General features: G+C 52.1%; 5 protein-coding genes across 5 annotated transcripts; 2 read left to right on the top strand and 3 right to left on the bottom strand.

Moving 5' to 3' along the window:
• Positions 1-442: 442 nt before the first annotated feature.
• Positions 443-1,576, top strand: AFUA_8G02030 (uncharacterized protein). The gene has a single exon (XM_741910.2). It carries the CDS (start codon positions 467-469, stop codon positions 1,541-1,543), a length of 1,077 nt encoding a protein of 358 aa, XP_747003.1. The 5' UTR covers positions 443-466; the 3' UTR covers positions 1,544-1,576.
• A 245-nt stretch (positions 1,577-1,821) lies between these two features.
• AFUA_8G02020 (glycosyltransferase family 2 protein) lies at positions 1,822-4,134 on the bottom strand (the record flags this gene model as incomplete). The annotated part of the gene is made up of 4 exons (XM_077805275.1): positions 1,822-2,109; positions 2,169-2,351; positions 2,412-3,312; positions 3,383-4,134. The coding sequence occupies 4 exons, from the start codon at positions 4,132-4,134 to the stop codon at positions 1,822-1,824; spliced, it is 2,124 nt and encodes a 707-aa protein (XP_077661403.1).
• Positions 4,135-6,708: 2,574 nt separating this feature from the next.
• AFUA_8G02010 (sugar porter family MFS transporter) lies at positions 6,709-9,465 on the bottom strand. The gene is made up of 4 exons (XM_741912.2): positions 8,437-9,465; positions 7,684-8,381; positions 7,382-7,622; positions 6,709-7,324 (listed from the first exon to the last, which is right to left on the bottom strand). The coding sequence occupies exons 1-4, from the start codon at positions 8,651-8,653 to the stop codon at positions 6,861-6,863; spliced, it is 1,620 nt and encodes a 539-aa protein (XP_747005.1). The 5' UTR covers positions 8,654-9,465; the 3' UTR covers positions 6,709-6,860.
• A 196-nt stretch (positions 9,466-9,661) lies between these two features.
• Positions 9,662-10,897, top strand: AFUA_8G02000 (NAD(P)-dependent alcohol dehydrogenase; the record flags this gene model as incomplete). The annotated part of the gene is made up of 3 exons (XM_741913.2): positions 9,662-9,685; positions 9,741-9,869; positions 9,944-10,897. The coding sequence occupies 3 exons, from the start codon at positions 9,662-9,664 to the stop codon at positions 10,895-10,897; spliced, it is 1,107 nt and encodes a 368-aa protein (XP_747006.2).
• Positions 10,898-10,983: 86 nt separating this feature from the next.
• On the bottom strand, positions 10,984-13,620 carry AFUA_8G01990 (Zn(II)2Cys6 transcription factor; the record flags this gene model as incomplete). The annotated part of the gene is made up of 4 exons (XM_741914.1): positions 10,984-11,222; positions 11,295-13,243; positions 13,316-13,410; positions 13,486-13,620. The coding sequence occupies 4 exons, from the start codon at positions 13,618-13,620 to the stop codon at positions 10,984-10,986; spliced, it is 2,418 nt and encodes an 805-aa protein (XP_747007.1).
• Between the last annotated feature and the right edge of the window lie 371 nt (positions 13,621-13,991).

Below are 13,991 nucleotides of genomic sequence, written 5' to 3'. Positions count from 1 at the left end.
TGGCTTCTGCAAAGAAGTCTAGTGGAAGGCTCTCCCAGAGTCCGCCTTACAGAGGATAGCCATTCCTTCATGCACCTCTCCTTCAGCAGACCGGAGCACAATCGAACAGCTCGAGAATTCTTCGGCAGTCCACGTGCGGGCCACTCCATCTCGCTTCATGAAACTCGTAGACGGACACAAAGTTTATATGACGACTCCAGGTCCAATGATCTTTGCTGGTCGAACGCTGAGCCGCACAAGTAGGCCCCATTCGCAGCTTGGCAAATTCAACCAGTGTTCTTGGCTTCGTATCCAGGACGATTCCTGCCAATGAGCGAGCAGCGTTCAATGTTTATGCTCGAATACGAGGTTAGGGCCGAGCGCAGGCCTTGGCGAATATCCCGCCGCGGTGATCAAAACGGCTTTTTCACCTCCAGGGAAGAAAGACTTTTTCCTCCGCCATCAACCTTCATTGCTCTCTGCGAGGATGCATCTCCCAAAGCTCTTCGCGTCAGGGCTGGTCCTGTTAGTTGTTCCCTCAGCCGTCACCGCCAGAAGAGGCGGAGGCGGAGGCGGAATTGACACCGACACGTCAAGCGATGGCGACGGGGGCTCCTCCAGTGCCCCTGGGGGCACCAGCACCATTGGCGGCGGCAGTACATCCTGCGGGCCCACAACAGAAATACTATACAAGAGCGATCTCGTCCCCATGAACTCCTACAACTGGACGAGCAAAGGCGCCAGCAACAGTGGCACAAACCCAACCACATACGACGGATCCTACTTCCAGGGCGAGGCATTCCTGCATTGGCAATTCACCGCAGGCCGGCCATGCCAGAACAGCAGCGGCACTGTACGAATGCTAGGCTACGCCTGGGTTGGCCCGCAGCCGCCGTACCCCACCGGCCCGACCAACCCCATCATCATCGGGTTCAAGGCGTGGCAGACCAACGACGCCCTCGAGAACATCACCTTCTCGTACGACTTTCTCCACGACGGGCTGTACTGTCCCACCGCGCCGGATCTCGTCAAGATCCAGACCAGCAATGGATGGACGGACTACCAGGCGAGTACCGATATCCCGCGCGCGGACCGGGCTCGCGCGCATGATGTCTTTGATTTAGACCTGGCGCTGGATGCGGAGCGACCAGATTCGGTCCGCTTCAACGGGAGCATGGTGCCGGGCCTTAAACCCCCGCCGACATACACCGTGGAGGTTCTCTTGCCCGCGTCGGCTTGCAACCGACAGTCGCGGCTGTCCCTTGGATATGGAGAAGAGCTCAATATGTCTGGGTCCCTGACGAATACGACTCTGGAGCTGAGTCTGGCTGGGGTGGGAAAGGGGTCTTACGCCTCTGGCAGTGGAATCATGCTCCGTGCGATGTTTAATATCACATTCTCTGGAACGTTTGATAGCGGGAACTCGACTCGGGCTGTGGCGATCAAGCCGGATACTCAGCCCATGGTGTTTTGGGTCGATAACGGGGCTATGATGCATGGCTGTTTGAGCTGGATGTTGAAGTTGATGTTCATCGGGTGGGTCGCCTGGTTTGTCTGCTGCTGATGGTCGACGATTCATGACTACGCGACGCTGGAGACTATTACTCCATTTTAATCATATTCCGAGTCCATAGCTAGAAGAATAATTCATGTCTGAACGCACTCCTCCCGTATTCGCAGACCAACAATGCCATCCTCTGGATTACGGTTTGTAGATGAAGACGGAACAGAGGATCGGTTGCGTAGGTTTTATACAGAATATACATATTACCCAGTCGCAGAAGATATGCAGGCCTAGCAGCAGGGTTCTCGAGGATAGATAGACTGAGGCGGACAAGCCACTCACCCAGAAGGATATCTCTCTGCCGGCAGCTCGGCAATGAGGAAATCTCGATTATTTACAGCCGCATCGACGTCAACAGTGCGCACGGTCATACTCCTTCTCAGGCCCTGGCCCTCGGGGATTCCCCCCATGCGGCCCGTCATGTCTTCCAATTTCAACACCATTCCAACTGCCTTGTGGTCCTCGATCAGCTTCGGGTGTCGTCGGGCGAAATATCGGGCATATTTGACCAGCGACCAGTAGCAGCTGGCGACGTTGGTGAAGGTCATGAGAAGCTTGTATGGCATCTTCGCGAGTCAGCCCCATGTCGAGAAGAATATCAAGGCAACTGGTGATGACAACGTACATAGTACCCCAGGACAACCTTCCAGCCAATCCTCTCGTTCTTCAGACGCAAATGAACCTCGTTGAATATAATGACGTGAAGTAGATAGAGCCCCAATGTCGACATGAGGAGAACAGTACAGAATTCCGGTCGTACAATGAACGATATTGGGAGCGTAAATGGAGTGAGGATGTACAGAAGTGTCTCGTATATCTGTCCCGTCAGTACCGAGTCACCCACCGAGTACAGATCGGAAGTGCGTACCTCTTGAATGACCAAGAGCTTTGTCGCGAATTCCCACCGGCCCAACTTCCACGATGTGAAGAGGTAGGAGAGGTTATACCACAACCCATTGGCGACAAAGAAGTTCCACCGGAGGAACCGCTGCCTGAAGACCGTGGGCTCGCCGAATCCGCCTCGAGCTTCGTTGATCTCGCCAAACAGCACCGAGGCGGGCGTCGTGGTCTCCACAAAGACGGCGCTACACATCTGGATTCGGCCCCCTAAGCGCCGGCAGCTATCACCAAGGAACCAGTCCTCGCTAATCGAAAAGCCGGGATGATTGTGGAGCGTCCGCTTCAGAAACGTCCGTTCCCACAGCGAGATGGCTCCGTGAGGGAATGTGGCGCTGCCAATCCGCCCGGCGAAACACCGGGTCAGGCCGGACAGTTTGTACTCCAGGTCTTGTGCTTGCTGGCAATACGATCCGCGCGAGGAATCGGGCCCAACGGATTTGATCGTATAGCCGATGCAGCGGACTTCCTCGTTGAGCCGGGACACGACCACGGGAAAGTTGGGCGGGAGGATACAATCGTCGTCGATCAAGAGGACGTTCTGAAAGTCTTTGACCGCGTAGCAACCGATGAATATGGCAATGATCTTTGACCCGACGGGTGACCATATGTGATTGACCCCGTAGCTGCGGCAAATCTCTTCAGTGTTGTCCAGCGGCTGGGACGAGTTCCCATTGGCAATGACGTAGATATGCGACGCCGGAAAGATTTGCAGCGCGGCCTCGAGCGTTCGACCGATGATGGTGGCCGATCTGTAGCAGGGGATCAGGAGCGCGGTGTCCGTGGGATGTGGAGCAATCCGACGCTGATGGAAGAACTCTGGTCCAGGGAAAGTGTCCTCGAATGTGATCAGGAGGGGCGTATAGGAATAGCTATCGTCGTCCGCCTGTGAGTCATTTGGCTCATTGAATCGCACTTTTTTCGCATCTGATGAAGACTTACAACACGAGGAGGCCAATGACAATCGCCCAGCCGCCCTGGAAGACTGTTTTCTTCTGCATGATCCAGTGAAGCCACCATACTGCTCCTTTCCACAGAGGTACCCCCACGAGAACAAAGTACGCAAACAGTACAAGGACAGTGTATACTGCATACTCGAACAACAGCCGACGCCAGTATCTTCGCTGATGCTTGATCTTCACGAGGGCGGCCCTGTTATACAGACTCCGGACGCTGCCTTTTCGTATGTCACGCGGCGTGCTCCGTAAGGCTTGGCCTACCGGCAACGAATTCCGATAGCTAAATCTGTTGTGTGTCCGTGGATGAAAAGACGCGTGAGTATACTGACAGCCCTGATGCTCCTGCGATGACGCTGCATTGTACGAAACGTCAACAGGGTATTCTCGAGAGATCGATCCGGACGAGGGAGTGGACGGGTCGTCATTCGTCTTGCTGTATTCAGAGATACATACGTCTTCCTGTCCTTCTTCAATAGTGAATACCCGGCTCAGATGACCATGTCGTGTCGTGGCCTGATATCCTCCATGCTCCGACCAGCTTATAGTTGACGCTCTCTTCTTGGCAACATGAATCTCGCCCACTGGAGAATCCTCCTCGCTTGAAGAGTAGCTTTGACGGTTGCAGTGGCCCTGGTCGTCTGTCGCTGTGACTGATGCCAGCAAATTTTCTGGAACATAAATCCTTTCTCCAATGCTCCCATTCTCTCTTGCGAGCATCTTTGTCTTGGTGCTCATACATAAGGTTTCGCACAAGCGGCATCACATTCAGGTCTGAAACTCTCTGAGGAAGACGGAGGTCATATGAACGCGAGACATCCCGCCCTTCTTTCGAGGGCTTGACATTACTTGGATGGCTAGACTTTCCTTCCTCCAGTACCAGGCTTTGCTATCTTGTGTCATCTTTTCGAATGCACTGGCCAAGGTATTTCTGTACTATCCCACGGCCCGTGAGATATGCACAGAAAAAGCTCTAACCAGTGGGCCGGTCCGCTGTACGGTGGGCCCGCATAGCTAATATGAAGCTGCTCCTAGGACGCTTGGACGAATGGGGTTGGCGAGCAGTCTATGTCATTTCGAGTCTCCTTGGCCAACCGGAAGGCGATATCAAATCAGAGGGATCAGAAGCCTATATCCTCCAAGCGGCGTGGCCCAGTCATTGTCTCAAAGTATGGCTCAGACTATGCAAGGGGAGTCCCTGGGGCTTTGGCCCGCCAATAGTCAATACGTCCCAGCGAGGATATCTTCCGTCGTCCTGTGTCGCATCCCAGTCTAAATTCCTGCCGAATTTTGCTTCACTCTTCCCCGAGGTGGCAACGGGATAGTCATAACACGGCGTGCACAAGCTCGATGTGGTAATCCAGAGGAGGGACTGCCACACGTCAATGAGATAGGACTTTGTTACTTCGTTAGGAGTCGTAGGAAGTGACAGGACCTCTGGAATGTCTCGGTCCAGCATTCCCATGGCGCCGCAACTATGTATAAACATAGCAAGCCCTCCCACTGGTTGGGTCGAAGTTAATGCCACTCACAGCCTCACATAGTTATCGATCTGCTTTAGGCTCTAATCATAAACAAAGGTTAAGTGAGTTTCTAACGCTTTACACTGATGGCAGTACTCCTTTGTCTGCTTGACTGTTTCATCAAAAGCATCACTGTAGTGTCCAGTATATTGGCCAAATACTCCGCTCTGCCAATATCACCATAATAGCACAATGAGAACCCCGTCCCAACTAACCACTAAGCCACAAAAACCACACTTTACACCCTGAGGCAGTTGCCTCCTCTAGATTGAACTCCGCTGTACACTACAATGCGCCTTGTCCTACCATTCTCTACTGTTAATCCTCTGACAAAGAATGCATTTACACAAAGGGGTGCAATGCAGGCCCGGACTTTGCGACCTCTTACTCTCCGACAGACCCGCCTGCAGTGGAATGACTGTGCGCCTGTACCGCATGTCATGTTTGCACTCGCCACACCGCGCTATTAACTAGATGACAGGTGGAGTGCCCTGGTAGTAGTCCAGTCCATTGGTTCGTGAGTTGAATAGCCTTGTATCTCATTGGCTGGACTCGACGCTCCAGCTGTCATGGGCAGTTAAACTATGTGTCGTTGCCTTGTTCCGTCCAACGGCGGAGTTTCTACAGAGGGCCGCATTTTTTCTACCCACATGGCCCAATTCCATGCAGTGTAGGGAGGGCATTGATAACTTGAGTATTGCTGGGCAGTGGACGTTCCATGGTAATTTGGCTGTCAATGGCTGAGTAGAGAAACAAAACATCGTATAGAAGTACCTAGTATGGACCTCAAACCCTATAAAGTAAGACAGATATTGGGGTACCTTCCATAGGTAGAATCTACATATAGCTAAGCTTAGTATAGTCAACATGCTTTATATAGAATCAATCTCTCTACTTATCATGTTCAATATTAATACTGTAGAAACTCTCATATCGATTCTCTATATGCGATATATTATTACTACCCCTGATACAAGCATGAACAGACCATGAGAATTCAACCCTCATATACAAGCGGTTGACATTCACGGGGATAGTGGCATTAGCACTACCAGGAAGAAACAAGGCAGGTCTGCCATAAGAAGGGAAGAGGCGCGCTTTCTATCCCGCGGAAATGCTATGTCCACCGATATGGCGGCCACATTCCCAGCGTCTACAGGGATACACCCGCAAGGGGCACGACACCCTTCTATGGATGCAATCATCCAAGGATCTTGACAGTCCTCAACTCATCCTCAGTTCCGGGTTGGGATGATGCACTTTATCCTTGTTGGCATTAACGTAGACGAAAGTAGATAGAGTGTATCCAGTCCGCACTTTAGGTCTTCTCGATCGTCGCTTTGTGCCATGAGTGGCTGTGATTCCTGTTGCGCGGCATTGACCGGTGTTCTACAGTCATTCCTCTGGATTTGGTTGGAAAATATCTGTTTTTCGGACAGGTGTTCTGCTGATGAATTTCTTGAATGAGATTTGGAAGGATTTTAGTAGGCTATTGTTTGGATTATGTGTACAAGGTAGTTTGTTGACTTGCTGGGGAGGATACTATCTGTTGTACTCGGGTCGAGATAGCATATAGGTAAGACGCAGATACGCTCCCTATATTAGAATCATTCTTAGAGGCCGAGGGTGGATGTAAGTTGATTTCATCTATTACCTATGGATCTAAATATGGGAGGTATGATTCGTGGTGCCGTGAGGTCGTAATCTGTCCTTTTATGTATATTAGGAGCTGGGCTCCTACAAAGTGTCCCACTTCTGTCCTGTTGCTCTTGATATTGAATTCGAATATAATGGACACAATTGCTTGCCACTTGAACATTTACTATCAGTGTATTGAGAACCCTGTAGTTTTAGTACTAACTGCTGCTATACAAGCGTGGGCCAGACGAACATCTTCGAGGAAGTAGATCCAGCATAAATCTGCTTGACAGTCCGGCGACCTCAAACAAGCTCCTTCCCATGATCGTTCTTCACATCAGCAACCTCCATGACTGCCCCGTCCCCATCGGCAAACGCCTGGTCCCCGAACAAGACGGCAATTTCCTCAAGGGTATGATTTGCAGTCTCCACATAGTAAAAGTAAACCAGACCGGCAGAGAAGAGGCAGAAGCCCGCAATCACCACGTAAAAGTACCCATGAATACCCGCAAAAGCATCAGGAGACACCATACCGATGATAAAGTTGAAGATCCAGTTGCTCGTGGTCGCCAGCGCCATTCCCTTGCTGCGACCGCGCAGGGGAAAGATCTCCGCGGGGAGAAGCCAGGGCATAGGGCCCCAGGTGAAGCCGTAGACAATGTTGTAGAGCATGACAAAGGCGTATTGACCGTTGGCTTTGACTGTGATGTCGAGGTTGGCCTGGGTGAAGGCGCAGACAATACCGAGCAGAACTGCCATGGCGAGGCCTGAGGGATAAAACAGTTAGCTGGCCATATGGTTTCGAGAAGGTACCAGACACTCACCTCCGAGAATGAGCAAAGGCTTCCGGCCCCATTTGTCCGCTAACCACCATGTTACGATTGTAGCGGCGGTATACGGAAGCGCGTTCGCAGCTGTGTACAGCAGCGATTTGCGATTGTCGAATCCGGCTGATGCAAGGGTGCTTGGAAGGTAGAAGGAAATGATGTTGATTCCGTTCAGCTGCGCAAACATCTGGACCGTGATGCCAACGATCGTTCGTTTGCGATAACGGGTGAACATTTCCTGTTCATCGTGTTAGCCAGGTCGAAACTCACCGGAGCCATAAGATGGTTGTCAGGCTGACCGTCCAACTCGACTTCCCGAGGTTGGTTTCATATATGACTGCTTCTTGGATCTCGAGGAAAACCCTTTGCACATGCTCCGCTTCCGTGTCGCCTCCAGAATGCAAGTCCGCAACAGTCTGTAAACTCTCTTGCATGAAACCATTCTTTGCCAGCCAGCGAGGTGTCTCAGGCAAGAAAAAGGACATGGCCAGCAAGATAAACGAAAGGATGATCTGCACGATGAACGGACCCTGCCACGACATGTGGCCAGGTAAAAGGAAATTGAAACCGTAGTCCACCCAGCATGACAACATGTATCCTGCAATGAGGAATGTATACTCGATCCCGACCATGAGACCACGCCGATGTGGGGCCGCAATCTCTGTCTGGATAATAGGCACGGTCATGGACAGAAATCCGACTCCCAGACCCTGGATGGTACGTCCGGCAATAAACGTGGCGAAGTCGGGAGCGAATATTTGAATGAATGCACTGAAGAAGTAGATGAAGCCGCCGAGGCGGACGCACCTCTTTCGTCCGACGATGTCGCCTAGACGCCCTGCAATGAGTGCACCCACGGCGGCGGATGCTTGCAGACATGCGACTGAAATGCCCGTGATAGATGGGTTGACTGCATTCGTGGTACCGTCTGCACCACCATAGTCTTTGAAGAAGCGCGACACGAAGACGGGGTTAACCAGCAAGCCGGACATGATACCTATTGCCGTTAGCATGAGGAGCACTCCTGCCGTCCAGCTTATAGGGGACAATACCAGAGTTGTACCCAAACAGGGCATCCCCCAGACTTCCAAAGGCGCATGTCGCATAGAGCAAAGGCGCTCCCTTGAACGGATATCTGGCAGTGACCTTCTTGGGCTTGAGCTTTTTCTCCAGCCAGCCTTGTTGCTCTGCAACCTGCGCTGCCACAGCTTGCGAGCGGTCTTTGATGGCCGCATTGTGCGCCGTTGCCGAGGTCCTTCTGATACTCATGGCGAGACAAGAAACAAGGATACAGTTCAGTTGTTAGATGCCGGTCATTGACAATTAGTCTCAACCAGGGTGGCAGGCTCTATTTCTAGTTTTTACCCCGGAGTGTGAACGGTCCCATGGGGAAGTTAGACTTTTCTCCAGGTCAAGGTGCAGCTCGACTTGCAACTGTCCCACAACGCCATCTTCAAGTCTGCTCCAAACTTCACAATTGAGTCTCATCGTGGAACTTGGTCAGAGATCTCAGGCCCTTGACTCGGAGCCGAACAGTCATCCAGGAAAAAGCTCTCATCCACAGGATTTGTATGAAACCTCCTCAATGCAGCCAATCATCATGTAACCACGACCCGCAAGCACGCTCAACCACATGTTGACTCCAGTATATCAACCGCAATGATTGGTCCCGTCTTCTCTCTAGTGCTACCGGTTCCGAGAGACGAAAAACTGTGAAAAATTTAAAATTCACTGGCTTCGGTTCCGTGCCCACCGAAAAGTCAATTGGACTCGCCAAGTGCCTTGGCACTCGGTTCCGGTCAGGCACGTCACGTGTACGCAAATCACCAAAACCAAGGGCTGTAGAAGTTTGGATCTTCAGCGATGCCAGCATAGGGTTTCGTGCTTGTGAAAGTTGTGATCTAGAAGATATAAGGTTTTATGCCTCCTCGGCAGGATGGTGGCAAAGACGACCACTTCAGTCGCTATCTACCCCACATCAGTGAAGCGATGTATTCTGCCATACTCTGTAGGCGCGCCATTTTGGTCAATACAGACTTCGTGACCGGAGCAGTAGACGTCTAGACGAATGCACAAGTGCACAAGAGTCTGAAGTGGGTATCGGCCCGACTTAGACAGACTCCAGTAGGGACAACATCCGCCGGAACCGACGTACACGGAACCGGCACATCATGGGGTCTCCTATACCGGGGAAGATACACCAACCGAGTGTCGAACGAAGTTAAAAACTGGACGAAGTCATGAGAGCATTGCTACATCAAACACACAATTGCAAGAATGACTGTTGCGACACCGAATCAGGTTGGTGTAGTCTTGGTCGAGTCTTTGTCCCTCCTGCTCACCTCGAATCACCCAGGCGGTAAACCAGGCCTTTGTCTTGCATCCCGGAGGGTCATTTCACTATGAGCAGCGCGCTGTACCTACCCTGGGATCAGATCGAGATGTGCTTGTCCGAGTTGTAGCAACCGGCTTATGTGGTTCAGATGTGGGTGCATCACTCCCTTGATGTGGTCGGAGATCCCTTGCCAACAATGAAAGCTAAAGATGTCCGATATATAGGTACATTACTGGCAGCACGGCCGTATAGGGCGATATGTTGTGGAAAGCCCAATCATCCTGGGTCACGAGTCATCCGGCATTGTGGTAGAATGTGGAAGCAAATCTGGCTTTGCTGTAGGCGATCGTGTCGCACTGGAGCCCGGCGTCGCGTGCAATACCTGCAGCCATTGCCGTGCGGGCAGATACAATCTCTGCCGGGAGATGCGCTTCGCCGCCACTCCTCCCTATGATGGGACACTTGCGACTTACTATCTCGTTCCAGCAGAGTGCTGCTATAAACTGCCTCCACACATCTCGCTAAGAGATGGTACCCTGATTGAGCCGCTCAGTGTGGCTGTACACAGTTGTCGGCTCGCAGGGGATATGCAGGGGAAAGCAGTGGTCGTCTTCGGAGCAGGTCCGGTCGGCTTGCTCTGTGTGGCCGTGGCGCGTGCGTTTGGAGCGTCAACTGTACTCGCTGTGGACGTTGTGCCCAGCAGACTCGGCTCTGCGCTGAAATACGGGGCCACGCATACATACCAGATGACACCCGACTCCTCGGAGCAGAATGCAGAAGAGATTTTAAATAAGGTGGAACTGGAGACAGGTGCCGATGTTGTGCTGGATGCCACCGGTGCGGAGCCTTGCCTGAACTGCGGTATCCATATCCTCGCTTCTGGTGGAACGTTCGTCCAGGTGGGCTTGGGGAAGCCAAATCCTTCGCTTCCGGTCTGTCAGATCTGCGACAAGGAGATCGTCTTCAAAGGGAGTTTTCGCTATGGCCCTGGGGATTACCAGACCGCAATCGAGCTGCTCCACTCTCGTCGGATTAGACTAGATGGCCTGGTCACCCACGAATTTCCGTTCACTCAGGCAGAAGACGCGTTTCAGAATGTCGTCAGCCGAGCAGGGATCAAGAGTGTCATCTACGGGCCTGGTGTAGACGAGCATGTAGCGAAAGCCACATTGACATAGACTAAATCCGCGCCCGTTCCTGTAGCTCATGTGACATTTCTTTCTGTTTATAGAAACCGTTCATACGTCAGGCCAACACGTAAAGCCTATGACTCGGTTCCATTCCATGACATATCCCATAGCCAGTATAACCCTCGTTCACTTGTCCCGTAGCTTGCGGTCTCCATTGACCCAAGAGAAACGCTGTGGTCATGCCATTCGTTCGGGGCAGACTGCTGCCAGGTATTATCTGGCTGTATCGTGTCCTGAATGGTACCACGAGCTTGATGAGTGTCTCCACTCGCATACCAGTTGAAGGAACGGTCATCATTGCCGGAGGGAACGACTAGAGAGAAAGCCACCAATCAGCATTTCCAGTTGTGAGGGTATTTTGTCAGAGAGACGTCAAGTTACTCACCGAATTGAACTGAGGCTAAACTTTCGTTCAGGCGCTGAGCTCTGCTCTGGTCAGGCCATGCCGGCCGTCGCGTTGGGGCGTCGAAAAAGTCAAGCGTCGCGTCGAGCGGGAGCCGGAGGGTATCTTCCACTGACATCGGTGCAGAGTCGACTAATGACTGGTGACCTTCCTGCTGGTTGTTTGTCGTGATTGGAGCCAGAATAGCCTCTGATTCACGGCGGAGAAGCAATGTGACAACATTCTTCAAAACCGTCGTACTCTGCTTCGACAGTGCCGAGCGCTTTCCAAGAAGATCCTGCAGACGCAGGATACGAGTGATTGTTCGCTTCACGACCTGGGCCGTGTCGGAGAGCGGATCTGACAAAGCCATGACCGCCAACACAATTGCTGCGTTGAATAGATTTATGGCCAAGAAGGCAACCAAATGACTATCCGTCGCAAGTTGCGCCAGGACTGGTAACTCGGTCACTCGAGATGTTCTCAAGGCCGCATTCCACCAGTGTACGGGACTTGTGACAGATGCATTCGGCGACACAGCATCGAATGCTGGGTCCCTTTGTGGTGGTGATGGTCCGCTCGGATGGCAGCTGGGGGAATCCATCCCGCCGCTTCGGCTAGCAGCGTGACGATTTGTCGATAGGTGATCAACTTGCCTTGCCAATAAGGGCCGGTGAAGGACGATGAGAATGTTATCGTAGGTCAATTGCAGGGACAACGATTGTAAGGCATGTGCTCTCGCACTGAGACCACTGTCAGGCGGGAAATCCCTCTCGAGGTCTAGGACTAGGTGCTCCGGTAATTCATCCCGCCATCTCCGAAGGTTTTGAGTCGCTTCTTTGACGAGCGCAACGTATGCGTCCCCCGCCAGCTCCTCGGACGAGCCGGATGTCCGCGAGCCGAAAATTGCCTCCAGGGCAGTGGACGCCATAAGGTAGAGACGATTCAACTCCCTTTGATAAGTAGAGTAACAGACGGTATATCCCTGCTCTGATCTCGGTGCAACAAAGTAGGGATTTTCGAATGTATCCGCCGGCATGTTGAGATTGCAGTCCTTGTCGTTGATTCCTAGTGGTCGGCCGTATGTGATCGACGCAAATCGATCCCACGTGTAAATCGTCCACCATACACGTTTCCTTTCTTCAATATCCTCAAAGTTGCCCCTCGGGAGTTCCCGGTGCAGCCCTGCCGCCTGGGATATCTTGATAGTCGCACCAAGTAAGGAGAAAGAGAGATTCGGACGCCCGTGATAGACGTGGTGTGATCCGAAAAGGATGCATATCTGGGCCGCTGTGACGGAAGGTTGGTCCATCAACTCAACAACATGCGACTCGACGATCTTCAAGAGGTTTGCACTCAATTGTTGCCAATCGCCATTGTCGGTCGAGTCAGTCGTCCTCCTTTGAGATCGATACCACGCCCCCATACCCAGTACAACTGCAAGGAGCAGCAAGAATGATTTCTGGGAGGGATAGGCAAACCCGTCGGCTACGGACAGGAGTTTCCTGCGAAAGGTAGGTTCATAAATAGCCAGAGAAAACCAATGGACAGCATCAAAGTAGTCCTCAAGCAACGAGTACATAATCTCCGTCGGCGGTAAATCTTGTCCTAGTATTGAAGAAATGGGAAGCCGTTGTCCGAGAGCTGCGGTGCGCCGCTTGGCAACGCTGGTGCTCGCTCGGTAGCCTGGAATGGCAGAGGTGGCTTGCTCATCAATATGCTGCCTGCCCAGTTCACAGATTTTTTGTACGATTCCCATGGTCGATTCTGCTTCACCGTAGTCGACTGCTGGTTGTGTCACACGGCTGTCTGTAGCTATACGGCTGTCATGATTAGAAGCCCCCGCTGGTGGAGCCTCCTTGCTGGTGGCCTCAAAGCCCTCTGAAGGTTGGTCAGCGGCAGCTGCTGATGCCGTTCTCTGTCGCTCATGACTTCGCAGTATTCTCTTTGCTCTACTAAATATAAGTAAATCAGAAAAGAATGAGAAGTTACATTTGGCAATGATCTCGTCCCTAGCGACTTACTTCCGAGTGCTATCCCTACGGGTCTGACTAGCAGGGAGCGGTTGACAATCAACTTTTGCCCTTGCACAGAGTGAGCACGGTCGGAAGGGATCGCACTGCAGATAAAGAGGTTGTACAACGTCAGTAGTCCTTCAGAGAAGAGCACTCGAGCCGGTTGATGAAATCCATACCCGAGTCTTGTGGCGGCGGCATCGTTCGCACGCACTGCTGACTCGCGTCGGCAACGGCGAGCGAGCGTAATGAAAGTATCCGCCAGACTGTAATTGATAATCCGCACTAAGCTCTTCCGAAGGATGTCCAGACATGATTGGAATCTAGACAGAAGGGAAGCCGATGCCGGTAGCGGACCTCAGAATGGAGGAACAGGATCCGGCGGGAATTCGCCCGTTTTTTCCCCAGTTTGTTTCAGTTCTCCGCACCATGTGAGAGCCTGAGGCATGGCACTGGACAGTTCCTGGTCATGTGACTATTCGTCCAGGAGTATACCTTCACATGAATGCTCAAGACAGTATAACCGTTGAGAATGTCCATATTTACAATTGTATATCTTCTTTGCCAAGTGCCCATATTCCAATCTAATTCTAGATATCTGAGTGCGGAGAAGAGTTCCGAAATTTCGGCGTGAGTCCAACAGAGGTCCATTTCGAAGTAAATATATAGAGTACCCGCAGTCCCG

This window comes from Aspergillus fumigatus, chromosome 8 (assembly GCF_000002655.1).
Source record: "Aspergillus fumigatus Af293 chromosome 8, whole genome shotgun sequence".
Lineage (NCBI taxonomy): Eukaryota > Fungi > Ascomycota > Eurotiomycetes > Eurotiales > Aspergillaceae > Aspergillus > Aspergillus fumigatus.
This window is presented reverse-complemented; position numbering and strand designations above follow the sequence as displayed.

What these genes read in the sequence shown, in the direction of transcription:
- AFUA_8G02030 (XM_741910.2), top strand. Translation starts at nt 467, where the DNA reads ATGCATCTCCCAAAGCTCTTCGCGTCAGGGCTGGTCCTGTTAGTTGTT.
- AFUA_8G02010 (XM_741912.2), bottom strand. Translation starts at nt 8,653, where the DNA reads ATGAGTATCAGAAGGACCTCGGCAACGGCGCACAATGCGGCCATCAAA. An exon ending in CCTGTTTGGGTACAACTCTG is followed by an intron (nt 8,382 to 8,436) that starts GTATTGTCCCCT and finishes TAACGGCAATAG; the next exon opens with GTATCATGTCCGGCTTGCTG. An exon ending in GCCTTTGCTCATTCTCGGAG is followed by an intron (nt 7,325 to 7,381) that starts GTGAGTGTCTGG and finishes TTTATCCCTCAG; the next exon opens with GCCTCGCCATGGCAGTTCTG.